Source organism: Xylocopa sonorina, chromosome 13, assembly GCF_050948175.1.
Source record: "Xylocopa sonorina isolate GNS202 chromosome 13, iyXylSono1_principal, whole genome shotgun sequence".
Lineage (NCBI taxonomy): Eukaryota > Metazoa > Arthropoda > Insecta > Hymenoptera > Apidae > Xylocopa > Xylocopa sonorina.
Window position 1 is genome coordinate 3,206,375 of NC_135205.1, and position 15,865 is coordinate 3,222,239.

The 15,865-nt window shown below is 34.4% G+C and overlaps 1 protein-coding gene across 1 annotated transcript; it reads right to left on the reverse strand.

Moving 5' to 3' along the window:
- Nucleotides 1–1,848: 1,848 nt before the first annotated feature.
- On the reverse strand, nucleotides 1,849–15,578 carry Puf (ubiquitinyl hydrolase 1 puf). The gene is given in 13 exon segments (XM_076906239.1): nucleotides 1,849–4,228; nucleotides 4,298–4,968; nucleotides 5,067–5,233; nucleotides 5,323–5,500; nucleotides 5,576–5,766; nucleotides 5,832–6,549; nucleotides 6,646–12,640; nucleotides 12,710–13,453; nucleotides 13,764–14,061; nucleotides 14,141–14,486; nucleotides 14,590–14,686; nucleotides 15,171–15,221; nucleotides 15,224–15,578. Coding segments are annotated over 13 exon segments (10,347 nt in total). The 5' UTR covers nucleotides 15,282–15,578; the 3' UTR covers nucleotides 1,849–3,395.
- Nucleotides 15,579–15,865: the final 287 nt, after the last annotated feature.

Consider the following 15,865-nt stretch of genomic DNA (forward strand, 5'->3'; position numbering starts at 1 on the left):
TACTGTAGAAAAATTGAAAATAGAAAGTATCTTCTCTCTAAAAATGAATTAACCTGATTAAAATTAATTATAAGTACAAATTGCGAAATCTAAAGAAATACTTTTTACATCATTCAATCATCAGTTGCACGTTATGAAAGTATAAATAACATTAATGTTATAATTTAATATTAAATTGTTTACGTACATGCAAGACAATATCTATATAAGTAACAAGAATGTTTTCGTATGCGAAGTTTAAAATGAAAAGGTTTTATTTATCATTGATCGAAAACTATACACCTTAAGTATATATATATATATATATAAATGAATACATAAACGTAAACACATGCTGAACGTACAAATCTGATGAAATACTTTCCATATTCTCAGAAGATTAATAAAATGACAAAAGTATTATAAGATACTTGAAATATTTTTTTGTACAGTCTTAACCACTTCCGAATTTAATTACTCGAAAGCACAAGCGTTCTATCGCGTGTACTTAATTTTTGTTGTTGTTTATAAATATGAAGATTATCTAAACGCGTTTCACGAGACAAAGGCATTTGTCGCTTTTAATAATTAAAAGTAAATATAAATGCTTTTTTCGCATGTAATTTTACACGATCGTTATACTTCCTCACTTGTTTACCTTTTTTATTTTCGAAATTTTGCTTGCTTGTTATATTTACGATTTTACTGAACTCAATAGATCACCGCCCAAACTTTAATAAAAGTTAAAAATATTTGATTCTGTGAAAAAGTCATTACAATTATGTGCGTGTACAGTACGCTTCTTGTATTCATGTTTGTTGCAAACCAGCAAATAGTTCTACCATCACTAATCACAGTATTCTCATCACAAATACGTATGTCGAATGTTTGAAATACAATTTGAGATTTTACCCACTCGGTTCTTTTCGCTAAACTACTGAACGTAGTTTGTTTGCCTTTTTACATCAAGTAATATGTTTTGTTAACACGCTGACGGAGAAACATTTTAATGGATAATGTCCAACGTGTTCGAAAATAGTGACTACGCGAGGAAACATTAACTCAATCATACTTTCAATTTTTTAATCGTTAATACTCACCAAATGAATGCCATGAAAGTTAATTAACAAATAGCTATCGACAGGTTTTCATCATAAATTTTTCATTATATTTAATTTTTTAATCCGATTTTTTCAAAGGTACGTTTTTCTCTCACATATGTATATAGATATACAATTTACGCAGTACCTCACAAAATCTAGTTATTCATTTAGTTAAGTAACATGAAAATGAAACAGGTATATCGCACAGAAACGCCATAATAACCTTATTATTAACACTCATTGCTTTCGTTTTACTATCATTCATTAATTAATTAGCTATGGTATTGTTATCATCGAAATTGAAAATACACGTGACGATTCTTGAACTTCAATATGGACGAGTTATACTTTAGTGCCATTGTCTGATAATAAGCTTAATTATGACGAAAACATGCCTTTGATTATTATTCGTATATATATTCGCGCGTTAAGCGTATACAATAAATTATGATTTTGCATTCAAATGATATACTACGTAGGCTATATAATGCTGGGTAAAACAGTATTTCCAATATTAAGAATGAAAGTATATAGTTCGGGAAACGTATATGTCGTTAATTACGGTGTAATAATTCTAATGATGTTATAAATAAAATATATAAACTCATTTATTTCGATGTACACATTTTTAAATATATTTAAATATTTCGATTAAATATATTTAATATTCCTTGAAATACGTATAATTTAAATTATTGCCAGAAATACTATTTTACTGGACAGCTAGACTAACAAAAGACAATAGCCCATATTTATTCCCCCCCCCCCCTCAAAAAGTAGAGATATTTACCGAACAAATTAAAAAGTAGTCAATTTTAATCGTATTAAGTATATCTCTCCTGAATATAGATTCTAAAAAATGTTTGACAAATGGCGGTAAAGTAACTTGTTTCTTGTAGAACGAGAGTTAGTAAAAAACAATAAATATATTCTTTTTTTTAATAACTCACGATTACCACGTAATAATAATAAATATAATAAAGCAGTGCATGTAAATTAATACATACATACATAACAATTTATACGGATATGTTTCCAGGCTTGTTTGTTGAATGTTAAGATAAAATTTGTATTCGAATAATTTGCCTGATGACTTTTGTTCAAACTTTAAAAAAGTTTATAACTGTTCATTTGTGATGTGAGATATTCTTATTTCTTACTGTTATGCCAAAGAAGGGAGCTGTACATCAGTGTTATAGGCACTAAGATTTTTTTGTCTGTAATAATTGCAATCAATTATAATTTCTTGTGAAAGATGATTAAAACTTACTTTTTGAGCAAAAATCATATTTTATTTTTATAAAAAAAAACTAAAAAGAATTTAAAATATTGTATTTGCAAAATAAAAATATATACGCAGTATAATTTCGTTTTATATGTATATATAGTCCAAATAAGTGAAATAAAAATAAAATGAAACTGATCTAAGGCATCGAAAGTAAATCTATTAGAGCTATTGGCACACAATTTACCCAAAACAAAAAGACAATTTATATTTTCTGTTTAGATACATACTAGAAATAAAAAATGTAATAATATACCCATACATGTAAATTAGTTTAGAAAGATATGTTGAATAAACGTGCAATGACCTAGAAGATAAAAGTACTCATTCATAAATTACACAATTAATTATCTGGAAATATATTAAAAGTATGATGGAAAATATATTACAATGACAAGCTAATGTTTATGGATAAGTATGTAAATAATATTTAAACGGTACACAGCTTCCAAGGCTGATGATCGAAAAATGTATTATTATTATATAGTTTATGATGAAAAATTGAAAGAACCCTGTAATACCTAACCCTCAAAATTGAGATAAGTGTAGCAAAATAATCATAGGTTTAATAGTTTTGGAATTGTATCTCTTAAACTATCTCAAGATTTGTCACAATTTATGTTATTGAATACTGGGCAGCTTATATTATTGTACACATAAAAGTGTATGTAAATATTGCCAAGAGACAGATAATCTCACAGCACTAACGAACATTTATTACATAAATTAAAAATTATTCACTGTCCTGATTGATGATTTGTTTTTTCTCCTTTTCTTTGAATATGTTAATATAACTTAAGTTGACAAAACTATCTTATTTGCCTACATTTGGAAAATAGATACATATATGGAAATATATGTACCCTTTTTTTTTATAGAACACAAACGCACTAAAACTTGTCCATTTAGATCTTGAATGTATAACCGAATTTCCATTTTGTTATCTTAAAGAACCACACAGTTACACGTAAATTTAGTTCTGTATTGTATGCTTCTACGATAAAGCACCATTCAAAACACATAGAGCATTAGTTACTTTTCGTTTGCAATTGCACAATGGTTTGCAGATCTACAATTGTCTTTTCCAACATTTCGAACCAAGAAACGTTAGTTAACGAACATCGTAACTGGTTCGTACAATTATTAGTTGTCACAGTGTCGATTAAACCTGGGGATATCGTGCTGATACTTGTAGGAATATTTTCTGCTTGAATATTATTTCTTGATATGGTTTTATCATCTCCAGAATCAGAAGAAGTCATATCGTTTACTTCCGCTTTGTTTTTGTCTTCGATGTCTACGTTAGAGACACTTTTTTGTTCATTAAGTTCCTTAATTGGTAAATGTAAATCCGTATCAGCGGTCTCACTGTCCTCATTAACTGTAAATTTACGTTTCTTCGTAGGAGCTTCTACTTCCTGTTGATTAGACTCTTTTACTTTAACAGTTTTAGTTCGAGACAATAAGGTTTCTAAAGCTGGTAGCAAACTACTTGGCGGTTTTAATCTTGTACTGCTGCTATAGACAAGAGCTAATGCTCTCAGATCTCCCGTTAACCTATGCGCAGATGCTTGAATATCTACTGCCTCCACCATTTCCACCATGGAACTAACTAAATTGTCAATAAGTAAACAAGTCTGTTCAGTCAATACATGATTAGCAAGTTTCGGAAAGAAAGTCTTGAGGAAAGCGTGAATTGCCGGTATTCCTAGCGATGATCGTTCATCTAGTAACACAGCATCTACGTAATCCACTGTATAGGAAGAGCAAAGAAGAGACGCAATATGTTTTCTGTCTATGTGTGTAGCAGCATGAACATCTAACCATAATCTAGGAAACAAGGCTAAGTGCAATGGAACACCTGCAATCAAATAATTTTGTTATGAAATATTTTTCGTTTTACCAATCTTAGGCAACAAACAATGATCACCTTCGAATCCTAACATAGCGCTCAGGTTGACTAATGTATCGGTCATACAGTCATTATTAATCGCTAATCTGCACATTACATCAATTAGTTCATGGTATGGCAAATAAAATTCAAGCAAAGCGTTATCATATTCGGAATCTACTCCTTTCGAGGCTTCCAATTGAGAATGTGGTACCGCCATTTGAACCATCGGTCTAGCAGGTCGAGTAGGCATTTTTCCCGGAGGAGTAGATCTTCGTGGAAGATACGGGCCAGGTGGGACAGCGGCATGAGACTCTTGAAGAGCTGCATGGCAGTGTGAGAGCAGCGGAGCTAAAATTGAGATCGCTTCAGCGGGAACGAGCATCACGAGTTCCTTCAAAAGATCTATAGCAAGATTTCTCATGTCCGGAGGATTGTACGTGTTTAACAGTGTTGCTAACTTCCGTAAAATGTCTGGCCATTCTTTACAATTTCCCAATATATTTCTCGCATCTGGTCCGTCTCGAGCTGTTCTGATACAGCGTACAAGTTCTACGATAATCGCTATTAACTCAGCTAAATCACCAGCAACATGACATGCTGTTGCTTCGTGATACATGATATGCAGCATATGGAAAGCTTCCAAAGCCATACTTAATCCTCCGTTGTATATAACGTAGAGACGATCATCGTCCGATTCAATCAAGATGCTGCAAAACATCATAACATATAGTTGTCAATCATATAAAAATATTTATATTAAACAGCATAAAAGTGAGAGATGGTGTGCAAAAATTTCATATCATACCGAAATGCAGAAATAAGTGTAGCCCAACACGATCGTCCATCCAGGCCTTGTAAGTAGGAAGATAAAGTTCCTCTTCTGAATGACGCAATTTCAGCTTCTTCTTGTTCTGTCTGATCGGGATGTCTTGCAACTAATAATTGCATTAATTTAAACAATTCGTCCACAGCCTATGAAAAAAAATTAAATATATTTTATTTTCTGCATATACATATATTAATTTTATAGAAAAATGATTTTAAATAAATAGATATCTTACAGTCGAATACTGAGTAGGGTGAGGTGTTATATTCTTGAATGCCCATTGAATATTTTGATGTGCAGCTAATTGTCTTGTAAACGTGCGCGATTGTTGACAGCATAATCGTAATAAACCATAATAAGCGGGTAACATTACCCTATTAAATAATACCACATCCTGATCCTCATGATCAGCACTAAAAAATATATAAAAGTTGAAAAACAAAAGGTCTTGATATTATCGTTTATAGATTAAAGGAACTGATGCATACAGTATATAGTTAAATGCAATATTTTTAGTTATGTGAGGATTATGAAGTATGAGAGCGACATTTTCCGGACAATCAGAACAAACGTGATACCAAAATAGTAACACAGCTTGTTTGTTATGATGCACTGGAATGCTAGGCTCAGAAAGTTTTGGATGAAAAAGTGTCCATAAGTCATTCAGATACTGTCCGAACTGGAAATAAATATCATAATATAAAATATATTTATACCAATGTTATAATAGTATGCAGTATTTACCATTAATTTTTCTGTTTTGGAGACAACGCAATATGTGAGTAATGCAAAATAGGCAGTGAGTTTCATTGTACCATGAGTTTGTATATCAATATAATGTCTTGCAGGTTGCAATAGTCTTAAGAGTGCTGTATATATTTTATGTAAAATTAAAGTAGCTTCCGGTGATAGTTGTAGTTCTCTAGATGTATTGCATCCTAAACCTAATCTATGAGCACTGCGATAGCCCTGTCTGAAATGCGTTGACGGGACCAACGATACAAGAAGAAAAGCAGCTGCAGAACGAACTCTTTGATTTGAATGTTCCAACAGAAAATGCTGTAACCATGTGTCCAATCCTTGTAACACCCAAGCATGCGCAAGTTTGCTTCTAGTTACAGCTAAAGCTAGCCATTCTAATGCTCCATGTGGAGCAACTCTAGCTGCTTCCCAAACTCTGCCCAAGATCAGTTGAGTCATACAAGGCAATCCGCTTAATCCTGAGCTCTCAGTTAACAATGTCAGAAGTTTGAAGAATGGTTGATACACATCTGTATGTTTCGTTATAGCTTGAAATATCATCGTTACAATATGTATGGCTAGTCTATCGTTCCAACGGCACAAAGACTGTATTAAATTTCGCGTTTGGTTGAGATTGATGACGTCTCGTGTTTGTTGATATAAAAAGGGAAATCCTTTACCACCTGCTACGGCACTAAGGTCTGCTGGAGACAATGCTAGTCTGAAACATACGTACATACAAATTTATAAACAAAATGACGTACATATGTGTGTGCTTCTACACGTGAAATGAATTTGATAGATTTCTTTGAATTACCTGTGATCCGGTCCTCGGCTGCGCTCAACCAAAGTTGCTATTAACGTAATCATTTTATCTAACGAAGCAGGTCTCAACTTTTCTGTAGGCATAGCAACTATTTCCTCTTCCTCTTCTTCTTCACTAACCGCGTCGACGAATTCATGTGTTTTATGTCCGAGATAAAAATTCACCATGGTCGATATGGCTTGTACCCTTATTAGAAATAGAGTTTCTTCCTCACCCATTTTACTGAATTCATATAAAAAACTGAAATATTCAGTAAGGTGTTTCAAATGTTGTTTCGCATGCTCCATAAGAGACAGAAGCATTCTTACAAATCTTGTTACGCATGACCGAGTGCCGACAGTATTCACGTCGTTCTCTTCGTCGCAGAGTAGATATAAAGGTGCTTGAGTAGCGCGCAACCGTTGTATCACATGAATACATAATCTTTGGAACATTTGTCTAACCATTTGATTAGGGCACTTGACTAGAATCTGAATTGGCCACCACGAGTCTCCAGCCATTTTTTCAAGAAATCTAGCGCATGCACCAGCCGAGCCATTAAACTGTTTCGTTAATAATTCTACCCATTGTACCATGGTTGGTTTCTCTTTAGCATGAATAAATGTTTCCATAAAAAATGATGTTGAAAGATCTGCTGACATCTCTGTTATATCAGGTTGAACAGAGAGCAATGTTTGCGGTATGTAACCACATATTTGCCACATAAATGTGAAATATGTATGTTCGAATATGTTTTTGTCTTGCAGGAAATGCATGTTATCCTGCCATATCCAATCTTCAAGCTCTTTATTCAGCTCTAACGGTGGTAATTTACTAGTACTCTTCTGAACCAATGAAGAAGACTGTCTCCCATTTGGACTGGAAACAGTGGCTTCATCCTCTTTCATTTGATCACCAGGATCAGCACACCATTCATAGAATAGCATGTATGCTGAATTTGTTTTTTCAAAACTAAAATCCATAAACTTATCCGTAACGGAATCGTAGGTTTTACTGGTCATTTCTCCACCAAAACACTCTGCCGCTATTTGATTTGGATCGAATGGTTTTACTTCTGCATCATTGAATAAGAACCATTTATCTTTATTAGGAGATGTGCGATCTCTAATGAAACTGTAATAATGTCCACCATCAGCCGTGCCAGTATGAACTGTTACACCTATTAAATCATATTGATAATGTTCCATTTCTCCATTATCATCATCATCGTTATCCAATCCTGACTGACAATCGTTTTCAGATTTTCTTTTTTCAGATGCTTTTTTTTCTTCTTGATATTGTTGTGGCATAAGCTTTTTCTCAACATATCCAGACATATCTAATCTCAACGGAAAACTAAAATGTGTATTCACCTTTTCCTTTAACATAGTTCCCATATTAAATGTATATCTCATTGTATTGAAACATAATATGTGTGGTAACTTTTTAAAACACGCTCTCTTTTCTGCTCTTGCTTTCTTACCACATTGTGAACATGTATACATATTGTCTCCTTCTAAAGTATCTTTGACCGTGACTTCGTCTAAACTTTCGTAAAGATTTCTCATGTCTGCCACCTGACAACGTACAGTATAAAATTCCTCGAGCGTTCTACTTACATGTTCACAATCTAACGATACAACATTATTAGATATCACGCCGCAGAACAATGTTTTTACCAAATTCTTCAAGTCTGATGTCATTTCTTCTAATTTAGATACAAGGTCTATAAAAAATTCAGCCATATCCTTTTGCTCTCCAGTATTGAGGGGCTCATGATTCATGGTGTATACACGACAGAAACTTCGAGGATTATATGCCTTTCTTTCAGATTCTAAAAGATAAGCGAACATTCGTTGTAATTCCCTTAATGTAAGCTGATGTTTATTTGCTCTGTTACAATCAGCGCCTAATATGGAGACACGTGCTTGTGGCATCATATACAGATGCTGCATACAACTAGCCATGTAACAAGTAGCACCCAAATTTGTCAGGCCTACGTAACCGCAATCAGAACGTCCATCTTCGTGGGGCCAATAATCCCACGGATATGGCGAATGAGGACCAGGTTTATGCTGAGCTAATAGCTTTTCATGAAGAATTCTATAATTATCAGGAGCAGATTTAACGAGTTCGACTAAAAGATCGAAAGCTGCTGATCTGGATACTTGACTTTTACATTTTGGAACATGCTTTGACCGAGGATTAGGTAATGCAAACAGAAAATCAAATACTTCGTGCAATAAATTTTGTCCAATTTTTCCCTGTTTACAGGGTGGATTATGGGTCATAATATTGCACGTAAGATTCAATAATCCGACTAGACCATCGTCTTCTACCGTATTATGACGCGTTTCAAGATGATCTCTGTTTAAAACAGAGTCAATCACTCTTATTGCTAAAGCTTCAAGGTCTATTGTTAAATTTGTGTCATCTGAACCTTCTTTGATGGTTTCTTCTGGAAGAGAATCAACTAATCGACAAACAAGCCAAAAATAGTCCCTGCAAGCAGGTCCATATGGTTCCTTTCCATCATCAAGCACTGGATGTAAATGCAATGGTAAATCTGGTTTTCGGTGAGACGGTTGCATTGCTTCTGCAATCACAAGGTGCTCCAATAATGTATTTAACATAGGTACAATCAAACTAGGAATACCAGAATTTTCATCTTCGCATCCTGTGGTTCCTAGACATAATCTGTACAGCGCTGTACAGACTTCTCTTCTCACAGCTGGCTCAGGATCTTCCAACACCAACCTTCGTAACCAAGTTTTTCCAAAAGGTTCTGGAGATGAAAAAAGATACTGTTTGACCGTTTCGTCACTGTGTACCCAACAAACTAATAAAGCCATAGTATAATGTATAACTTGTGATCTTCCGAAAAGTCCTGTTTTGTAGTGATTCGGATCTCTAGGTAGAGATGCTTCGTTTAATATATTCGTTATTCGAGACATAACAGCTTCAACGTTCATCATCGACAGCATCGCTTCACTTAGTTTAGGAACAAGCAACTTGTCCGCTTTACTCCGTTTTTTCTCTTCCTTAACGACGCCCAAATGACACAGTTGTTTCAGCAAACTAGCTAGACAGTCCTGCTGCCATTCACTACCATCACCTTGTTCTAAGCATCCCGACATAAAAATATCAAACAAATGACGCAAACCCCCATGCTGAACGAACAATGTGGACCAAGCAACGTCTTTCTCTTTATCTTCGTGGTTATCATCTACATCGCCATCACCCTCGTTACCAGACGCGATAGACGTAGAATTCACCACAGAAGGCTGACTCGTTGTGCTATGTCTACTTAGAGACTCTACAATATATAATGAGTACATCAATTTTTGTGGGCTAGCGGGGTCCAATAACTTTGGCAGAGTTGTCTCTCCCAGCTTTTGAAATCCTCTCAATAACGTTGGACTAGTTGGTAATAACGTTAACGTATCCCAAACTCTTCTCGAAAGTACCTGAGCTTTCGTGTGATGAATTTCTTGTCCTCCTTTAACAACCGTTTTCATAGCACTTAAAGTTCTCATTAGTGTAAATAGTTGTTCAAAATACTGTGGTCGTAGCAATAGTAACGTTGGTAAAGATTCTCGAGGAGGTGGTGGTAAAAGAGACGGTGAATCTACATCTCGTTTATTACATCTACCTGTACCATTACCCCGACCAGCGCCAGGAGAAATGAACACTAGCTGACCATCTTTGAATCCCATTTCTTGCAATGTCTTTTCATCGAAATCAATAGTTAATTCCTGACCTTGTGTAATCATTCTAATTGGCCCATCAGTCAGCAGAGATCCCAGCACAGATCCATTGTTTTGACTCGAATTTGTAATAGACGATGATTTTTCTTGATTATTTTGAGTGTCATCCCACCATTTCGCAACTTCTGCTCTTAAATCAGCTACGTAATCAGTACTAAGAAGAGTGAAGCTTGTTTTCTCAGGGATTCCAGCAGGCTGTACAAATATTTTTAATTGCTGACCTTTGTCCGAAGTGTTCATAGCAACGTGATTACCAGCACCTCTGCCTTCTAATATCCAACGGCGTAAATGATATGCATATCGTTTTCGAAATGCTTCTAAATGTGTTCTCAACAGTAACAAAGCTCTCTGTATGCAACGTAAACTAGCCTCCTCGTTTATTTCTAAATCAGCGCTAGCCGCGGCAAGATGAGTCATACACTGTGAAACAAATTCTGCTTCTTGAGTTAATTGTCTGGACATGTAATATCCGTTTAGATATTGTATAGCTGCCATACTAACATCTGTACTTTTAGCTTTTAACGCAATTCTCCACAAAAAATCCATACCAACAGAATCTACATCTCTTAAAGGTCTATCTAAGTGCGCGGCAGCTAAACGAGCCAGGTTACATAGTTGTTGAAAGAGACTGAGACCAGTCATACTAATAGTTTCTGGTGGTAAGCTTGGTAATTTACGCATGCATAAATGCTTAAGCGTGTCCATTCCAAGCGCATGTTGTTCCGTTGATTTCGCTTGACTAAGTAACCAACTAAAAAGTTCATCAGCACACGTTGGATCTTGAGATAAACACTGCCATAATATGTCCACTTGTTCGAGGCTTAGACGAAAACAATCAGGTGAACCCAAAGGTGAAAAAATAGAAGATAAAAATTGTAGTCTAACTTGTATTTCTGTTTGATGAGAGTATAAACTATTTTTCGGTCCTGTGCTGGTGTACGTTTTCAAATTATTGAAGAAATGTTTCATCATTCCTCGTTCGCGGTCAGCCCAAGTGGTTATTGTATGTGCATCCATTGCACCAAATTGTTGAAAACTAGCAAGTAATTTGGGTAACAATCTTAAAGATATAACCACAGAACGATTCGCTGCAAGATTTTCTAAGCAACCTTCTATGAATTTCATAGGTATTAATCGATCCACATTGAAACAGAGAAGATTACACAACGCTTTCTCAGCTTCTAGAGCTAAACCTTCTCCCAATTGACCGATTTTTTCATCTTGCAGAAGATCCCATAACAATGTATTCCCAGGTTTACATATAGTATCTAAGTTGAATTGAGAACTAACGCGTGTTACAGTTTGACGAATACTTCTTACTTGTGAAGGGCGACAAACGGATCGCCTAATCGTCATTGTCGGATGAGAGTGATGAGGGTGATAAGCTTGCATTTGTATAGCCGTTAAGTGACGGGCAGCTAATTGTGCTAATTCTTCTTCACATCCACTTTCCTCTCCGTCAAAATCTGCCATATTTTTTTCACTTTTATTCGATATCCTACTGCTATAGGATCCTTCTTCATCCGAAAGCATTTCATCCAAACCTGAAGGTAAAAACGTAGGTCCAGTCGTATGTACTAAGCCAGCAAGCTCAGATATAACAGCACCAGGTCCATCTGCTGCTGCTAGAACACCGGCTACATCACTATCATCCTCGTCGTGCGAAGTGTCTGCAGAATCAGCTGCTCGATCTACGTTATGACCCACTAATGACATATATTTATTCTTATTAGCTCTTCTTAATAGAGCTGCCGTAGTCGGAACCTGTTGATCACTTGGATCTAAAGCCATCGCCTGTTGCTTCACACGATCCAACGCATCAACACTTTTTGGATCATCCATAGAAACTAGTCCACTAGTATCCAAAGTACTATTCAAAACATCCTCCGGTCTGTATTTCATATCCAACATTAAATCTTTAGTTTTCATATTATTTTCTTCATTGACGATACCTTCTAATGTTTTATCTACAGTAACTAACGAACGTTTTTGTGGTTTTTTCCGTTTTCTTAATACTTTCCGCTTCCTTTTTTCTATTGCAACTGTTTCCTCTGCATTAGATTTTTCTGTATCTGCTTCTGCATCCGAGCCACTTTGCTTTTCTTTTATATCATCCTGAATACTGGATGCAGAATCTTTCCTTGATTCAACAAGACATTCAGACTTTTCTATTGCTGAATCTTCTCCTTCGTTTAAGTTTGTTTGTACAACTGTGCCCACATTTTTTGCTTTGAACAGACCTATTAATATTTACATTTTTAAGTCTTAAGCGTTTGAAGATGAAATTATTACATTTAAATAGAACATACCTTCTCCATCACTACTGTCACCTCTTGCTTGTTTCCGCGGTGAGGGACCTTCTGATGGTGCAGGACTAGGCTCTTCTTCATCTTCATCTGGACTGCTTCCATCCATTCCACTCGGATCACTAGTGCTACTACCACCAATACCGCTACTACCTCTTAACATTTCTCTATTCTTTACAGACAAACCTCTTGGATAACCTGATCCACCTGCTGTCCAAATAAATTTTATCAAAGCAGATGCCAGAAATAAACTCTGTTCTGTGTGGTCCTTTGGCTCTAATTTCCCTAACAAAGAGTACAAATGTAAAACTGGAGTCGGAGCCAAATGTTTTACTAACGGTGCCAATAAATCATATACTGGTCGACCACAATGTTTTAATTGTGCAGCTTGCCACATAGTATCCATGTCTGAGCATGTAATTCTACCTTCCATGGCTAAGAAACCTAGTACAATGTGGCTTTGCTTAATAACCTCTACATGCAAATTTGGTCCAAATATATGAGCTATTATATTATTCTCTGTTAACCAAGCAGCTAATGCATGGCCCACTTGTTCCACTTCAGCGACAGTTTCACTATTGCAAAGTTCATTGAATGCAGTGATATGAGCATTTATCTGAGCTATCCCAGCTAGTCTCATAGTTAAAGTTGTACTAGTAAAATATTTAAATGCAAGATCCAATCCATCACGATCGAAACTTGGCAAAACTGCATCAATAGGATCCTTTACAGCACTCCACATGAAATCTAAATATAAAAAGTTATTATCTCATAGTAGAAAAAATATATATCAAAATATTAGCACCTTCTTAACATATTATTCTTGAAACACGTAAAAGTTCGTTCTCTATATATTATTGGTACTAAGCGGCAGAAGTAAAAATACATGAACGATTGCAGAAAATGCAGCTGACAACAAAAGTTAAGAAAATTTCCACATTATCAACGGACATTTTTTGCGGTCGTTCACGTATTTTTCTTTCTTCACTACCTACAATATACATAAAAAAAACACACAAATTTACGTGTTCCGTCGTAAATTCATTTCAAAATTTACCTGCCATTGTTCTAACTGCTGGTGTGCGTAATTCTTTATCTGCTAAGCGGCACATATATTTCATAACACGACTACGCAATGGTATAAAGAGTTGAATAACACTACCATAATTCAACCAAAGTTTTAAATTACAAATCACTGCAACCATTGAATGTGCAAGGCTAACAGGTAATGTATTTTCCATATCAAAACAAGTAGACATTAAATTGAAACCACCTTGGTGGCAAAAGATAGAAACTGCTCTAATTAAAGGCGCTGGCACTTCTGGATCATGGGGCTCGCAATAGCCTCCTTCATCCTTTAAATGAGAAAAAACAATGTATAAAAATGTAATTAATGTATTTAGACAAATACATTCACCTATAATAATATATTACTTTTACTGGAGCTAATGGATTAATTGCACCACCATGCTTCATTGCTATATAAAGAGGAAAATTTAATAAAAATATCTTTGAAAGAAGATGAAATAATTTTTCTCTATCCTGTTGAGACCAGTTTTGTTTCATTTGTGTTGTGTCTGTTTGTGCAAAATCTGAGTTTTCTATTTTAGCTTCATCTATCTTTTCTTCTTCCTTTTCATCTTTGAATGATACTTTCCCAACACTTGTTTGCCCATTTTGTATAATTTGTAATTGTTGTAATGTACATATTACAACACTTTGAGTTAGCCGTATAAATCGATCAAAATTTTTTATTTCTCGATAACAGCACATGCATTGCCTACAAACATGAAAAAAGAGAAGTTGTATCAAAATAAAAATGTATATCGAGTAATCAAAAATATATATAAAAATGTATATAAAAAATAGAAATAATGTCAGACCTTTGTACCCATTGATTAACATAATGTAGCGTTGTATCCACATCCGAAATACAAAGTATTGCCAATCCATCTTGTTCCTTTGATGATCTTTCATCATCTAAATGTGAATTACAAAAAGAAAGAAGAAAAACTGTGAATATCTCACTAAAATGATACAGTTTGTATGATGTTAATATAAAGGAACATTCTTATGACAATACATTTTTTTTGTTTACATTATATATAACATTGTTATGTTATCGTTATATTTATTTTCATATGTCGTACAATTTTACTATTGACTACGACTTTTGAAAATATAGAATACATTCGCAAATATTCATTATTTTATCCATTAAGAGCGAAAACTTATTCGTGCACCAATTCTTAAAATCGAACGTAAACGATAAGGTTATACATTACAATGAATTTTCGTATTAGGAAAAGTTGTGCGTAAATATGAATTTGATACATTTTTCGCAACAAGTTATCCCTAGATTACTTGTGCCAAGCTATTAATTGATGATGCGAAAATGAAAATTTGTAACATGCAACACAGTATAATAGGTTAGCATGAATGGTATTGTACACATTTTACTTACAGGAGAGCAGAAGGTCATGAAAGTCAACACATACATCGCACATGGTTTTCTTCCTTTAGCCTCCGAAAGGCTCTTGATCACGTTAAGTTCATCACTCAACTTCACCACCATCCATTCCAAAAGTTGGTAATATTATTAAACATTTGTATTCTTGATTATCCTCAACACTTGATTAATTCGTTAGTCACCATATTGCTTTTTTACGCAGCTGCGTTCACTTGCCGCTTACTTCAGATGAGCAACAGTATAATATTTTTACTTTTAGATAATTTTTCATATCTATAGAAAATCATATGATAGTGTAAAATAAGTTCGCGTTATCATCACAATTCATGAACGCACTAATCAAAATAATTCCTTAAAAGCTATTTAATCTTGTGCTTATCAAAATGAATGTCATTATGACAGAAGACAGCTGATCGCCGCCATATTTTATTGAAACAATATAATATTTAAAGCAGTCGTACATACATATCAATTCTTTAACAAACAAAGATGTCTTTTTATTTTACGAATTATATTCAATCTTAACTTTCATAGCATAAGCATTATTTTATTATTTACGCGTCCATATTATAAATATTCTTTTTATTATAACATAAAATATATATCTGTAATTATATTATTTCAAATCACTTCTACGCATGAGAATTTATACAGATATGACTTTTTAATAAATAATTAAATCTCACTAA